The sequence below is a fragment of the Homarus americanus genome, unplaced genomic scaffold (assembly GCF_018991925.1).
Source record: "Homarus americanus isolate GMGI-L3 unplaced genomic scaffold, GMGI_Hamer_2.0 scaffold48684, whole genome shotgun sequence".
In the NCBI taxonomy this organism is placed as follows: domain Eukaryota; kingdom Metazoa; phylum Arthropoda; class Malacostraca; order Decapoda; family Nephropidae; genus Homarus; species Homarus americanus.
The window spans coordinates 50,221-67,263 of record NW_024728267.1 but is presented as its reverse complement, the minus strand read 5'-3'; the positions used below and the strand labels follow the sequence as shown (position 1 = coordinate 67,263).

Sequence of the window (17,043 nt, the reverse complement as noted above, 5' to 3'; positions counted from 1 at the left end):
TGTAATTTTTTGTTTTGTCGAGTCCACATTTTTTTTTTCCACTCGCAAATATTTCTTCCCCAGGACTTACCAACGTTAAAAAGTTTTAGTTGGGGGGGGAAATAAAATGCGAACTGTATTAGACTGGTATATATATTTTTACTTTATTTTGAAGAGGGGACAGACAGACAGACAGACAGACAGACAGACAGACAGGTAGACAGACAGACAGGCAGAGAGTGGGAGAGAGACGGAGACAAGAGATTCCCACTGAATTCTCTCTCTCTCTCTCTCCTCTCAGGGGTACACAAGTACATATCGTTATAAACTTTTCTGTTCTCTGGGGAATGGTGTGTTAAGTCTTCTGCTAGTACGATGGCTTCTGCAGCGAGTTTCGGCACTGCAGTGGGATAATGTGTGGGAATGTGCGGTGTTTTGCTGCCACAAGTCAAGGCCAGATGTTCTCTTGTTTATTTGTTTTCTTTGTGAGATCAGACAGACGCCATCTTGAGAATTCTTTGACCCATTTTGACGTCTGGTAGCCCATGCTTTCCTCCCCATCAACAGGCCTCCCATCAACAGGGTCTCCCCATCAACAGGGCCTCCCCATCAACAGGTCTCCCATCAAGGTCTCCCCATCAACAGGGTCTCCCCATCAACAGGCCTCCCCTCAACCATCAAGCCTCCCCATCAACAGGGTCTCCCATCAACAGGTCTCCCCATCAACAGGCTCCCCATCAAAGGGCCTCCCCATCAACAGGGCTCCCCATCAACAGGGTCTCCCCATCAATAGGGTCTCCCATCAACAGTCTCCCATCAACAGGTCTCCCATCAACAGGTCTCCCCATCAACAGGGCCTCCCCATCAACAGGGCCTCCCCATCAACGGGCCTCCCATCAACAGGGCCTCCCCATCAACAGGGCCTCCCCATCAACAGGGCCTCCCCATCAACAGGGTCTCCCCATCAACAGGGTCTCCCCATCAACAGGTCCCCCATCAACAGGGCCTCCCCATCAACAGGGCCTCCCCATCAACAGGGCCTCCCATCAACAGGGTCTCCCCATCAACAAGGGTCTCCCCATCAACAGGGTCTCCCCATCAACAGGGTCTCCCCATCAACAAGGTCTCCCCATCAACAAGGGCCTCCCCATCAACAGGGCCTCCCATCAACAGGGCCTCCCCATCAACAGGGCCTCCCCATCAACAGGGCCTCCCCATCAACAAGTCTTGTTACTCAGGTTTACAATAGATATTTTTTAACGTGTGTAAATAAAAACATTATTCCTCTCGTTTTACGGACTCACAGAATGTAAACACCCTCGATATTACGGACTCGCAGAATGTAAACACCCTCGATATTACGGACTCACAGAATGTAAACACCCTCGATATTACGGACTCACAGAATGTAAACACCTCGATATACGGACTAGAATGTAAACACGATTCGACTCAGAATGTAAACAAGAAAAATCCTAATTTTTGCAGATTCACGATATGCAAATAAGAAAAATTCAAATTCTTTTCCAGACCATCTAACCATCCTAACAAACTATTCTAACAACCATCCTAATAACCATCCTAACAACCATCCTAACAACCATACTTAACAAATCATTAACAATATACAACAGCCATCATAAACAGCCATCAACCAACACATATACCAACAACCATCCTTAACAACCATCCTTAACCATTCTAACAACCACCCTTAACAACCATCCTTAACAACCATTACTTGTATAATATAAAGGATAAACCAAAACCACTTGAAGATAAACACAAAAAACCTTTAGGTAGATAAACCAACAGGGGGAAAAGTCTTAGCCAAATAAACCTGCGGGATTGAGGGAAGACCAGTGGTGTAAAACTCGTGTAAAATAAACCAACGTGTGTGTGTGTGTGTGTGTGTGTGTGTGTGTGTGTGTGTGTGTGTGTGTGTGTGTGTGTGTGTGTGTGTGTGTGTGTGTGTGTGTGTGTGTGTGTGTGTGTGTGGTGTGTGTGTGTGTGTTTATGTGTACTATGTGTGTATGTTTATTTTTTTGTGTATATCTGTATGTATATGTGTTTGTATGTTATGTATACTTCAGTTGTTAAACGTAAGATGCCGACTTTTAAAGATGGCGTCAAAATTAAACCGAGACTGGAATGACTGTGTAGGGAAGAGGGGGGGGCGGTAGCAACGTGTTAGGGGGTAGGGAAGAGAGGAGGGTAGGGAAGAGAGGAGGGAGGTGGCCCTTTCAGATCACTTTGGACATCCATCGGCTCTCTCTCTCTCTCTCTCTCTCTCTCTCTCTCTCTCTCCTCTCAGATCCATCTTATGAGAGTTGCCTGAGGGAGAAGGGTGAGGAGAGAGGAGAAGACGAGGGAGGAGGGGGCATATTAAACACGTTTGGTATGTTTATTTGCCATCACCGCCGCTGGGTATGTTGGGAGAGGTGTGAGGAGAGGGGTATGCTGAGGAGGGAGGTATGTTGGGGGAGGAGGTATGCTGAGGAGAGGGGAGGTATGCTGAGAGGGGGAGGTATGCTGAGGGAGGAGGATCTGAGGGGAGAGGTATGCTGAGGAGAGGGGAATATGTTGGGGAGGTGGGTTATGCTTTTAAGAGGGAGAAAGGTGGAAGTATGTTGAAGGAGGGGGGAGAAAGAAGGGGACATTTGTTGTGGGGGAAGAAAGAAGGGGTGTATGCTGAGGAGAGAGAGGTGATGGTTAATAAAGTGGATGCTTTTGTAAATAATCAGGGGACCTTGTTTACAGGTAGACAATCTAATAGTTTACCGGTAGACAATCTAATAGTTTACAGGTAGACAATCTAATAGTTTACAGGTAGACAATCTAATAGTTTACAGGTAGACAATCTAATAGTTTACAGGTAGACAATCTAATAGTTTACAGGTAGACAATCTAATAGTTTACTGGTAGACAATCTAATAGTTTACAGGTAGACAATCTAATAGTTTACAGGTAAACAATCTAATAGTTTACCATGGGTACAATCTAATGTTTACAGGTAGACAATCTAATAGTTTAGGTAGACAATCTAATAGTTTACCGGTAGACAATCTAATAGTTTACAGGTAGACAATCTAATAGTTTACAGGTAGACAATCTAATAGTTTACCGGTAGACAATCTAATAGTTTACAGGTAGACAATCTATTAGTTTACAGGTAGACAATCTAATAGTTATTGGTAGACAATCTAATAGTTTACCGGTAGACAATCTAATAGTTTACAGGTAGACAATCTAATAGTTTACAGGTAGACAATCTAATAGTTTACAGGTAGACAATCTAATAGTTTACCGGTAGACAATCTAATAGTTTACCGGTAGACAATCTAATAGTTTACAGGTAGACAATCTAATAGTTTACAGGTAGACAATCTAATAGTTTACCGGTAGACAATCTAATAGTTTACAGGTAGACAATCTAATAGTTTACAGGTAGACAATCTAATAGTAGACAATAGTGTGTTTATAATACATTGTCAGGTGTGGGCAGTGTTGTAATTGTGTTGTTTCTCTGTTTTTGGTATGTACCGTCGAGTTACCTGTGTGTTACAGCCCTCAACCAACACCCACAAGGAGAGATAAAAGGTATTGTGTATGAGAGAGAGAGAGAGAGAGAGAGAGAGGGTGAGATAGAAGGAGGGATGATGAAGGAAAGTGAGAGTGGGATGGGAGGGAAAAGGAAGGGTAGTGGGATGGGGAAAAGAGGGGTTAATGAGAGGGAAAAATGGTATTGGGTGGGGATGAGTGGGGTGGAGGGAGAGAGGGGATAGGATGAGATGGAGAGAAAGAGGGATTGGATGGGAAGAGAGAGAGGGAGAGGTGAGTGGGGTGAGAGGGAAAGAACAGGGCGGGGAGACATCTCGTTTTCTTTAATGGGATACTATAGAACTGACACAACATAGAGCCAGTTGTTACTCCCTCTGAGATATGTTTCATTGTCTTGTTTAGTGTTAGTATTGTCTTTTATTTTCTTTTGTCTTCTTTTCTTTCTTTCTTTCTATTCTTTCTTTGTCTTCTTTCTTTCTTTGTCTTTTTTTTCTTCTTTATTTTGTTTATTTTTTCTTTGTATTTCTTTTTTCTTTGTCTTTCTTTTCATTATTTTATCTTTTTTGTTTATTTTCTTTCTTTCTTTCTTTGTCTTCTTTTCTTTCTTTCTTTTTTCTTTTTTATGCTTTCTTTTTCTTTTCTTTCTTTTTCTTTTCTTTCTTTCTTTCTTTTTCATCCTTCCTTTCCTTCCTCCCTTTCTTTTCCCTTCCCTCCTCCTTTCTTCCTTCCTTCCAGTTCTCCTCAAGGCAGTAATGGATCTCACCTGTTTTAACACGTCATCCTGTTTCCCCTCAGGTGAAACAATAATAGTGTAATACTGCACCTATGTACACCCACACACTGTGTAATAATCATCTCATGCGTACACACACAACATCTATATAGGGTCTTCTAACATACATACACATACATACATACATACATACATACATACACACACACATTTCAGTATGCATCTCATGTACACGATTGCACACATAGTAATTTTTCATATACACACACACACACACACAGAGGGGAAGTGTGGACACATCGGCCAGACTTTGTTTACCTGCTGAAGGACCCACCTGCGGGGGGACTACCAGGCCATGCAGGGGAGGAGGAGGAGGACGGAGAGGTAGCTGTAAGGGAAGAGTTGTTGAGGAGGAGGGAGAGAGGAGGAGGTGAAGGAAGATAGGTTGAAATGGAGGAGGAAGAGAAGGGAGAAAAGGAAGGAGGAGGAAGAAGAAAAGGAAGGAGGAGGGGAGGAAGAAGAAAAAGGAGAGGAGGAGGAAGAAAAAGGAAGGAGGAGGGGAGGAAGAAGAAAAGGGAGGAGGAGGAGGAGGAGGAAGAAAAGGAGGAGGATGAGAAAGAAGAAAAAGGGAGGAGGAGGAGGAAGAAGAAAAAGGAAGGAGGAGGAAGAGAAAGAAGAAAAAGGAAGGAGAGAGGAGAAATAAACAAACCGATGAAAAGAGAGAGACAGGAAGGGGAATAAAAGAGTAACCGGGAGAGAAAGCAATTTGGACCATTGGCCATTTTTTTCCATTTGAAAAAATGGCCCTTGGCAACTCATCTAGACCATAAGTCCAAAAATGGCCTTCACTCGTAGCTCTATGGACCATTGGCCATTTTTTTTTCTCACACGAAAAGAAATAGATCTCTTGGGTCATCAAGGAAGAGGAAGAATATCCTCTCAAATGGGTAGGATCTTGATTAAAGTTAAATATTCTGACCACCTGAGAGAGAGAGAGAGAGACACACACATCACTCTTTTTCGGCGTCACTCCGCCATGAAGAAAATTACACGAGAAGAGAATGAGTTAAACCTGTCACTACAAGAGAATAGGGAGGCTGGGGAGGGGGAGTGGCAGGGGAGGTGGAGTGGCAGGGAGGTGGGAGGGCAGGGAAGGTGGAGTGGTAGGGAGGTGGGTGGGAGTGGGCAGGGAGGGGGGAGGGCAGGAGGGGGTGGAGGGCAGGGAGGGGTGAGTGGCAGGGAGGTGGGGACAGGAGGGGGGAGGGCAGGATGGGTGGAGGGCAGGGACAATGTAGGGTAGGGAAGGTGGAGGGCAGGAAGGGGTGGAGGCAGGGAGGTGGGAGGCAGTGGGAGGGAGGCAGAGGTGGGAGAGGCAGGTCGTGATCCAGGGGTTGGTCAGAGCTTGGTTTGTTGTGGGTGATGACAGGGAGGTGGCAGAGTGTCGGGGGTAATGGCTGGGAGGTGGCAGAGGTTGGAGGTCAGATTGGTAGTAATGGCAGGGGTCGGCAGGTGTCAAGGGGTTGGTAGTAATGCAGAGGGTTGGCAGAGTCAGGGGCTGGCAGGGATGGGTGTGGAGGCGGTATGGTCACTTGATTGATTTGTCCCACCATCTGAAGCTGTGAATTTTAAGTAAAAGAAATTTTGCTTTTTTGGGTATCTAGTGTATATTATTATTATTATTATTATTATTATTATTATTATTATTATTATTATTATTATTTTTATTTTTATTATTGTTTTATTATTAGTAGTTTTATTTATTTGTTTATTTATTATTATTATTATTATATTATTATTATTATTATTATTATTATTATTATTATCTGTTTCCTCCCTTCGTTTAATCTTCTAACCCAATTGAGGGGGTATATAGAGTAGGAGTCTGTCTGTCCATTCATTGTCTGTCTGTCTGTCTGTCTGTCCTTGGGTGCTTGACAGAAAAGAGGAGGATGGAGAAGAGGAGGAAGAAGAAGGAGGAAGAATAGAATAGATGGAGGAAGAAGAGATAGAGGAGGAAGAGAAAGAAATAGAAGAGACGGAGGAGGAGAAAACAAGATTAGACGGAGAAGTAGGAGAAGAAAGTAGAAGAGACGGAAGAAGAAGCAAAAGAAGTAGAAGAGACGGAAGAAGAAGAAGAAGATACGAAAGAAAAGGAGGAAGAGGAGATAGCAGTAATTTTCCCAGCCCCAATGATCGTGTGTGGGGGAGGTAGGGAGGAGGAACGGGGGGGAGAGGAGGGAGGAAGGAGGAGGTAGGGAGGGAAACGGGGGAGGGAGGGAGGAGGAGGGAAGGAGGATAGAGGAACTAGAGGTAGGAGGAGAGGAGGAAGGAGGTTGATAGAAGCGTCGGTCGCCTTAGGAAAATATTAACTAAGATTGTCGAAAAATAACTGAATGATGAGAGGAGGGTCTTCTTCTCTCTCTCTCTCTTCTCTTCTTCTCTTCCTTCTCTTCTCTCTCTCAAAGGTGAGCTACAACACAAGTATCAACCAGAGGAGTCGAGTTTGTTTGTCTGTCGTGTTGGGTGTTTGTTTGGTATTCTGTTTTTGCTTCATGTGTGTGTGTGTGTGTGTGTGTGTGTGTGTGTGTGTACAAAATGATTTACGTGTTTGTAGTAATAGTAGTAGTGTAAGATGTAGTGGAAGTAGTGGGGTAGTAATAGTAGCAGAGATGGTTGCAGGAGTGGTAGTAGTTGTAGTAGTAGAGGAAGAGGTGTGTAGAAAGGCAGTAGAGTATGTAGTAGCCAGGTAGTAGTAGTATTAATTAGTTTGAGATGGAGAGAATGTGGTGGTTAGAGGGAGGAGAGGAGGGAGGAGTAGAGGAGAGGGAGGAGGGAGAGGGGGAGAGGGAGAGGAGGTAGAGGTAGGGAGAGGAGGAGGGAGAGGAGAGGAGGGAGGTAGAGGAGATGGTGACCACAGGAGAGGGGGGAGGAGAGGAGGAGAAGGAAGAGAGGGATGGATGAGAGGAGAGAGGGAGAGGAGAGGGAGGAGAGGAAGGAAGAGGGAAGAGGGAGGTTGAGGGGACGAGGAGGAGGAGAGAAGGGAGAGAGGTGGAGGAGGAAGAAGAGATGATCAGGAGGATAAGGAGGAGGTCAGGAGGAGGAGGAGAGGGAGGAAGGGAGAAGGAAGAGAGGACAGTAGAGATGCTGTTAATGTGGTACAGAGGTCGACCGGAAGCCTTGGAGGCAGAGGTGTACAGGAAACATGAAGGCACACACACACACACACACACACACACACACTTTGTATTATTCTCATCTCTCTCTCTCTCTCATCTTCTTACCCTCTCTGTCGCATCTCTCTTCCATCTTTCTCCTGCCTCTCCTCTCCCACATCCCTTAGCTTCATTTATCTCTTCCCCTCCTTCTTCCTTCCTTTCCTCCCCATCTTCCCTCTCATTATAGACAGAGCAAAGAGACAGAATCAGAATTCAAGAAGATTTTAGAAAGGAAAGGAAGAGAGGGAGGGAAGGAGGCGGAGGACGAAGGGAAGGGGGAGAGGGGAAGGAGGGAGGCGTCTTTCTTTCCATCTCCAGGCCCTTTGCTACGCGTTCTAAAGCTTGGAATGTCTTTCCACCGAGGAAGAGGAAGGAAGGAGTTTTTAGTTTAACAAATTTATTACAGTTAAAGGCAGTTTGCCTATTGTGAGTAATTCAGTCAGGTCTTGACACTGAGGGTGTACACGTTCACTGCCACACAGGACAGAGGTTCATACACAAAGACATACATCATATTCTGTCCTGCATGGCACACATACATACCCATACCTATATATATATATATATATATATATATATATATATATATATACATGCATAGATGAGAAGGAAGGAGGATGAAGAAGAGGGAGTAAGTAGAAAGAGAAGTAGAAAGGAGGAGGAGAAGATTTAAGTAGAAAGGGCGATGTATTGTGAATGGGAGAGAGAGAGAGAGGAGAGAGAGAGAGAGAGAGAGAGAGGGGGGAGTAAGAGGATAGCTATTGGTTAAGAGGCTTGTATAGCTGGTCGCACAAAGCCCATATGGCTAGAGGAGAGGTAGGAGGGGGTGGATTGTATGTAGATAGGGGAGGGGTTGTTGGACCCTTGACATTCCTTCCCTCCTCCCCTCCTCCCTCCTCCTCTGGCATTGTTATTTAAGCAGAGGTTGTCATTGTGTCTGTGTTAGGGAGGGGGCGTTGGGGGTCACTGGGCACAGGTCATATTCCTTTCTCTCAGGTGTGTAGGAGGGCGGTGTGGCTACACTGTGCTGCTGATGGTGGTGGTGGCAGGTGCAGTGTTTATAGTGTGGGTATAGTGCTGTTTGGGTAGTGCTAGGGTAAGGTCGTGGTGTGGGTGTAGATGGTGTCGCGTGGGTGCTGCGTGGGTGGGTGGTGGGTGTAGGTGGTGTCGGGTGGGTGTTATGTGGGTGTCGGTTGGGTGTGGGTGGTTTCGTGTGGGTGTAGTCTCATGTACACTGGGAACTATGGTCTAGAACAGGAAGTGTTGTGTGTGTGTGTATGTGTGTGTGTGTTATAGTGTTATTAGCCATGAGTTGTAGAGGTCGTGAAGCTAACCTTCCTTCCTTCCTTCCTCTTTCCTCTCTTCTTCATTCCTTCTTCCCTCCATCTATCCTTCATTCATTCATTCCTCTATCCATTTACTTTTTCCTCCTTCCTTCCTTCTATCCCCCGCCCCCCATACTGTTGTCATCCTCCTCCTCCACCTCCTCCCTCCCTCTCTCCTCTCATCTCCCCCTCTTCCCCACTATCTCCACTCCACTCCTCCCACCACTCCACCCCTCCAGCACCAGATTCTTCACACTCCAACTCCATCTGTGAAGGCATTTAGACTTCATTTTTTCGAAACATATTATCAGGGAAGAATTTGTGTTTCTTCGGGATATATGGCTTTTACTGCTATGGGGGGAGGATGGGGAGGTGGAGGAGGAGAGGGATGGGAGGAGGGAAGTGAGAGGATGGGCAGTGAGGGAAGTGAGAGGGATGGGGAGGTGAGGGAAGTGAGAGGATGGGGAGGTGAGGGAAGGAGAGGATGGGGAAGTGAGAGGGATGGGGAGGTGAGGGAAGGAGAGGGATGGGCAGGAGGGGCTAGGAGGAGAAGAGAAGAGAGGAGAGAACATGAAAAGGAAAGGAGAGAGAGGGGGGGAGAATATGGGGGAGAGGGGGTAAGACAAGATCACTTACTCCTGTGGGGGGGGGTAGATAAGAGGGTTGCTGGGGGTATATCCTCTTATGCTCGAGGCTTATGTCGTCCCTGTACTGAGTCTCAGTCCCTGCCCTCCCCTCACTTCCCTTTCCCCCTCCCCCACTCTTCCCTCCTTGTATATAGGATCTGTGTAAGGTGGACTTGATTGTGTGTGTGTGTGTGGTCTTCAGGTGTATAACAGGTGTGTGGTCCTCAGGTGTATAACAGGGTAGAGGCCTAGAAACACACACACACACACACACACACCTTTGTTTTCCACTGCTGGGCTGAACTGTGTGCTGATGTACGGAAATTTTTAATGTTTAACCTGCGCTAGGAGGAGGGGGGGGGGAGAGGAGGAAGGAGGGATAGGCGGGAAGGAGGGATAGGTGGGGTGAAGAGGGAGAGATAGAAGGGATGTGTAGGAAGTGGGAGAGTTGGGAATAGAAGGAACAGGAAGGAAGAAGAAAAAGGAAACGAAGAGGAAGAGGAAGATTGAAATTTAGAAAGGAAGAGGAGATGAAGGGACAGGAAGGAAGAGGAGACGAGGGAAGGGAATAAAAGAGATGGGAGGAGGAGAGAAGAAAAAAGAGAGCTCAGGTGTGGTGGTAGTAGTAGTAGTAGAAGAGGCGGGTAGGGAGGTGGCGGCGTCCTGACAGTAACGTGGGAAAAGGTTGAGAGGAATTAATTAAACACAAGTGCTTGAGTGAGTCTTCGGGGGAGTGGGCGGGAGGGCGAGGAGAAGAAAGGCAACGAAGTGGAGAGGAGAGAGAGAGAGAGAGAGAGAGAGAGAGAGAGAGAGAGAGAGAGAAGTTACGCCAGACTAGACGAACATAAGCCCACATCATCAATGCCTATCCTGGCGTCCTTTTTATGACACGGACATAAACGCCTCCACGTGATTGTCTGAAGAAGTAAAAATGGTTATAACTGTAATATATAACCACGTCAGCGCTGTGCATGAGGTAATGGTTGTCAGGGAAAGTATATAAACCACGTCAATGTTGTGTTTGTGTGTGAGCGGGCAGCAATGTAACCCCCCCTCTGCTGACGCGTGTGTGTGTGTGTGTCGTGGTTGGTCATAAAGTGTGGTGGTAAAGAGGGAGCAGCATGGTGTCGTGGCTGGACGTTGATGTCGCCTCACTTTGGGTCATCCAGAATTTTTTTTTTTTTATGCGTTTTCCCACTAGCCGGTTGTCGATAGTGTTATACTACTACTACTACTAACCACCCTTACTTACGACTACTGGCAGGCTTTTCTTACAGTTGCTAGACCACTCATCGACTGTCACAACAACAATAATAACAGATTCAACAACATTATTGACAGTACCGTACCAATTATCCCAAGAAAATTATTATAAACAGACGTGGATAAGATAGATCGTCTGGTTACATACATACATACATACATACATACATACATACATACATACATACATACATACATACATATATACATACATACATACATACATACATACATGGCTCCCTTAAGTGGATGTCCCTTGTCTTGTTCCCTTCCCACCAGCTAAGGTGCAGAACTGCGTCAGCAAGAAGTGAGGCAGGAGACAAGGAAGGGGGAGGGTTGAGGTGGGTAGAGAGAAGGGGTGGGTAGAGAGAATGGGGTGGGCAGAGGAGAAGGGTGGGGGGCAGGGAGGGAGGGAAGGGGAGGCAAGAGGAAAGTCAGATTGGGAAGGAGGAGGAAAGACAACAGAGAAGGACAGGGAGGGAAAAGGATAATTTGGGAGACAGGGAGAGAGAGAGGAAGGGAGGACAGGAAGGGGAGGGAGAAGAACAGAGAGTTGGGGAGGGAGGAAGGGAGAATCGTAAGAAGAGGGAGACAAGAACGGTAGGGGATAGGGAGGTAGAGGGGACGGAGGTAGGGAGAGGGAGGTAGGGAGAGAGGATAGGATAGGGAGAGAAGAGGGAGAGGTGGCGGAGGTGCAGCCGAGTCGGAAATTGTCCAAAGGAGGAAGACGACACCAAATTTGATTCAGGATTTTATTTTTTTTCCCAGTTAAAGACTCTCTTCTTCTTCTCTGTTTGTTTGTTTTGTGTTTCATATTTATTTAGGGGTCAGTCCGTTTGTTTTCATCTAAGCGTCTCCTTTAACCTAACCTAACCTAACCTAACTCTACCCTAACATGACCTCCAGCTTAAGGTAATTGGGTACTTACCTCAGGACACGGCAGGTGGTGTGGTCACGAGTTTAATTATCTTTATTCAGTGTGTGTGTATGTATGTATGTATGTATTTTGGATGTATGTATGTATTTGGGATGTATGTTTGTATGTATGTGTATGCGTGTGTGTGTGTGTGTGTGTGTGTGTGTGTGTGTGTCGGAGAAAAGGTCGTCTAGTCATTGTTGTTAGTACATAATTTATCATCACCACCACCACCATCACCACCACCATCACCACCACCATCACCACTATCACCATCACCACTATCACCATCACCACCACCATCACCACCACCATCACCACTATCATCATCACCACTACTACTACCAACAACACCACTATCACCATCATACCAATCATTATCACCACCACACCACCTCCATGTTCACATCACCACCCGACAACCGCATCCGACCACCCGACTTAACACCGACAAAGATCATACGAATTACAGAAGAGGAAAAGAGAAAAAATGATGGTGGGAATGATTGCCTGGAATCTACAACAAGGAGGGAAACTGGGAATGACCCCTGAACACGGGGATGGGAATGCATATATTTTTTTTCTTCTGAGTAAACGAATGGGTTACAGACAGATGGTGGTGATAGTGGTGGGGATAGTGGTGGTGGTGGTGGTAGAGGCGATGATTGGAGGTGTTGGAGGAGGGGTGGGGAGACAGGGGTAGGTAGGAGGTCAGGGAACAATATATGGAGGGTGTGGAAGTTCCGGAGGGGTGGGATGGAGGAGGGGAGGGTGGGGGATGGAGGAGGGAAGGTGGGGTGGGGGGATGGAGGGGGAGGGGAGATTGAAAAGAAGTTGAAAGGGTTATCAGAGCCTGTGGATAATGGTGCCTGTCTGCTGGGGTGAGGAGGGTGTGGGGGTGGGGTGAGGTGGAGGTGGGGGGGACAGGTGAGAAAGGGGTGGGGTGAAGTGGAGGTGTGGGGGAAAATGGTGGGGATGGACTGAGTTACTAAAGATTTTGTCTGCCTCCTCCTCCTCCTCCTCCTCCTCCTCCTCCTCCTCCTCCTCCTCCTCCTGAGTTGGCTGTTAACAGGAATTTGGTGACAAGGACAGTGGGGGGAGGGGTTGGGGGAATGGGGAGGAGGAAACGAGGGAACTGGGAGGTGACATGGCAACGAAGAACCGGAGGAGGAAATGAGGGAAGGAAGAGAAGGGGAAATGGTGAGGGGGAGGAGGAGGAAGCAAAGGGAGGAGGGTGGTGGAGGAGGAGGAGGAGGAGAAACGAAGAAGGAACATAAAAGGAGGAAGAAGAATAGGTAGAAAATAAACAAAAGTTAAAGATAAATTGGAGAAAAGGGGGAAAGAGAATGAATTGGGGAGGTGGAAGATAAGATAGGAGGAGGAGGGGGGGGAGGAGGAGTGGTGGTCAATTAGTCTCTCAAGAAGAAGAAGAAGAGAAGGAAGGAAGGAAGGAAGAAGGAAGAGGAAGGAAAGGAGATAAGGCAGAGAAAGGAAGTGTGGATGACAGGAGGAGGAGGAGGTAGTGGTCAGTCCCGCAGGAGGAAGACCAGCAGGAAATTGGGCCATGGCCTCAGTTGGCCCTCCTGAGTGAACCTACCTTCTCTGCCCTTTGATCATAACCTTAAATTTTTTTCCATCCAATATCTCCAACATGCAGCATCATTTATCTCCAGCATTCAATATCTCCAACATCCAGTATCTCCAAGAACCAGTATATCCAGCATCCAGTATCTCCAAGAACCAGTATCTCCAGCATCCAACATCTCCAACATCTCCAACATCCAGTATCTCCAACATCCAGTATCACCAACATATGACATCCAGTATCTCCAACATTCAGCATCACCATCATTTATCTCCAACATTGAGCGTCTCCATTTGTGGGGAGTTTTACGACCCATAACAGAGGTCTTTTGTGTGAGGGATGGTGGTAGTAGTGGTAGTGATGGTGGTAGGTGGGTAGTAGCGTTTGTGGTGGTGATGGTAGTAGTAGTGGTGGTGGTGGGAGGTAGAAGTGGTAGTTGTGGTAATGTGTGTAACGGTTTTGGTGATGTTAGGGGTAAAAGTAGTAGTAGTAGTAGTAGTAGTCAAGTAGTAGTAGTAGTAGTCGTAGTAGTAGTAGTAGTAGTAGTAGTAGTAGTAGTAGTATTGCTGCGATGTATACCCAATAAATGATGGTACATGTGCAAGAATAAATTGTCTGTGTTGTGTTGCATTGTAATGTGTGTGTGTGTGTAAATTGTTTTCAATGATATATATTTTGTGTAGTTTGTGTGTATACAGTATTCCTTTGGGTATGTTGTTTTGAGTGATTTTCTGTATATGTTTTGAATATGTTGTTTCCGTCAGCCCACACCCAGAAGCTCAGAGGATTCTCAGTCTAATTTCCTTTCCTTACATAATGACGCCTGGGAAGACTCAGCCAGTGTTGACCTCTGAGTGACGCCCAGTTGCCTCAGAGACTTGATCACAGGGAGGGGAGAGGGAGGAAAGGGGGTGGGAGAAGAGAGAGGGAGGTGGAGAGGAGAGAGGGAGGGAAGGGAGGGAGAAGAGAGAGAGGGGGGGGTGGAGGAGAGAGAGGGGTGGGAGGGAAGGAAGGAAGGGGTGGGAGAGGTAGGAGGAAGAGAGAGAGGGCTGAGAGGAAGGAGAGGGGGTGGAGTGGTGGGAGGAAAGAGAGAAGGTTTGGAGTGGGTGGTGGAGGAAGGAGAGAGAGGGGGAATGAAAGAGAGAGAGAAGGAAGTAGAAAGGATAAAGAGAGAGGAAGAGAGAGAGAGAGAGAGAGAGAGAGAGAGAGAGAGAGAGAGAGAGAGAGAGAGAGAGAGAGAGAGAGAGAGAGAGAGGTTGCCTTGTGAACCCACCTCTTGGTGTCTTGGTTGTGAAATTGACCTTGTGCCATTTTTTGTCACTTATTTAGTCGTCGTGTCTTGTGATGATGGTGGTTAGTAGTGGTGGTAGAAGCGATGGTGGTTAGTAGTGGTGGTAGAAGCGATGGTGGTTAGTAGTGGTGGTAGAAGCGATGGTGGTTAGTAGTGGTGGTAGAAGCGATGGTGGTTAGTAGTGGTGGTAGAAGCGATGGTGGTTAGTAGTGGTGGTAGAAGCGATGGTGGTTGGTGGTGGTAGACGATGGTGGTTAGTAGTGGTGGTAAACGGTGGTTAAGTAGTGGTAGAAGCGATGGTGGTTAGTAGTGGTAGTAGAAGCGAGTGGTGGTTGGTGGTAGTGGTGGTGGTAGAAGTGATGGCAGAAAGCGCCTCTTGCTTTTAAAAGAGAACACTAACACACCCTCCCACCACACACTACCCACCACCTACCCACCACCACTACACACCACTACTACCACCCACCCCACCACCACCCTCACCACCACTACTACACTACACCACCACCCACCACCACCACCACCACCTGCTATCTGCCAGTGTTTAGTGGCAGTGTTAGAAGAGACAGAGACAGAGAGTTGAGATGGAATAGAGAGATAAGATGAGATAGAAGAGAGAGGTTGAAATGAGATACAATATACAATAGCAATACCTTTATCCCCAACAACAACAACCACCACCACCACCACAACAACAAAACAAATTTTACACACGAATAAATTTCTCACTTAGGATTTTTTCATCTTACCTCTGAACACAAAGCTTGGTTTAGGGGACCTGTGTTCACTAAGTTTGGTCTGTGGAAGTAAGTTTATTGTAGTAGGATGTTTTTGTGTAAGTTTAATGTGGGGGTAATAGATAGTACCTCACCTCCTTACCTTACTACTACTTTACCTCACTTATCTTCCTCCCACATATTTCACTTCACTTCCCTCGACACCTCTTCTTAACCTATCCTTCTAACATCTTAACTACTAACCTCACTACACCTCACCTAACCCCTACAACCTAATCTAACCTTTCATATTTCCTCCTCAGATTTTTTCCATTTTTCCTCCCTTGTCTTTTCCTTCCTGGCTGAGAATGTCCTCTTGGGGGAGTCCAGCTTGTCATTCATCATTCAGAGTACAGGATTCTCCTCTCCTCTCTCTCTCTCTCTCCCAACCTGATTGGCTAAATGGGTATAAGAAACATCCAATCACAACTCTCTAAATTACTGACGTCAACAAGGTCTCTTTTTTGAGGTAGTTCTGGACCATTGGACCATTGTATCATGGACCCTGATATAGTGCCCAGCCTTAGCGACCTCTTCCTCCCTCTCTTCCTCCTCCTCCTCTTCTTCCCTCTATCCTTCTCTTTTTACTCTATCCTCCACTCACCTCAGCCCCTTCCTTCTTCTCCCTCCTCCTCCTCCAACCCATCCTCCACCTCCTCCCCCCTGTCTTCCTCCTCCTCCATTACCACTTCCTCCTCCCTCTTCTTCTTCCTCCACCTCCTTCTCGTCATGCCACCACCCGGCGTCAGATAGCTACATCCTCCAACACTCCCTACGGCCAATTTCTCCTGTCTGGTGGTGCCTCTGTCATCCTTACTGCCTGTCACTATGGCGTTATCTGCCCGTCACTTGCACCGAGAATATGACTGTCTAGGATTGGTGGATGTAGTGTGGTAATAATTAGTGATGTGGTAGTGGTAGTAATTGTGTTCGATCTCTTTGGACGCTCACTATGGCGGCGTCTTTGAGGCTGGGAGGATGAGATCGTGTGTGTGTGTGTGTGTGTGTGTGTGTGTGTGTGTGTGTGTGTGTGTGTGTGTGTGTGTGTCAACGAAGATGCTTGATAATGTCTTTGGTGTTTTCTGAAGTTTAAATGAAGTGGTAAGGAAGGGGTGGTGGGTGGAGGGGTATGAAGGGTGAAGGTCGAGGGTGAGGAGGAGGGAGATGAGTTGGTTGGTGAGGAAGTGGTGGGTGAAGGGGGAGGTTGAGGTGGTGAGGAAGGGAATGTCAAGATGGATGGATGAGGGGGAAGTTTCAAAGAGGATGGGTGAATAAGGATCGAGGTGGATGACTGGGTGAGTGGAGGGTGAGAAATGGGGTGGTCATTCTCTCCTCCTCCCAGACACCAGGTTGGGGAGGGGGGGGTGGGGGGAGGGAAGGGGGACGAGCGTTGGATGCCGTGTGCTGACAACAAGAGAAAGAGAAGAGTAGAATATTAATACATCTGGTCGCCATTATTGTGTGTACATGGGATGGCTGGAGAGGTGGGGGGGGCACCTCTTGTTCTATGGTGGCTCTTGAGTGTGGTGTGTGTGTGTGTGTGTGTGTGTGTGTGTGTGTTGTGTGTGTGTGTGTGTGTGTGTGTGTGTGTGTGTGCATTCACGTTTGAGTTTGGACCCCATTTGAGCCCCTGATATCACCCCTCTCAACCCCTGATACCTAATACACCTAAAATAAACCTCATCTTCTCCAGCTCTCTATAAACTGAGTGAAAGTTAAACTCTGTTGCCTTTCTTCCCAGACTCAAACACGGCGCTCGGTTACATATCACAA

The 17,043-nt window shown here is 46.8% G+C and overlaps 1 protein-coding gene across 1 annotated transcript; it reads left to right on the top strand.

Moving 5' to 3' along the window:
- Positions 1 to 354: 354 nt before the first annotated feature.
- LOC121866041 (early nodulin-75-like) lies at positions 355 to 13,521 on the top strand. The gene is made up of 3 exons (XM_042365619.1): positions 355 to 384; positions 522 to 1,217; positions 13,276 to 13,521. Exons 1-3 carry the CDS (start codon positions 355 to 357, stop codon positions 13,519 to 13,521), a joined length of 972 nt encoding a protein of 323 aa, XP_042221553.1.
- Positions 13,522 to 17,043: the final 3,522 nt, after the last annotated feature.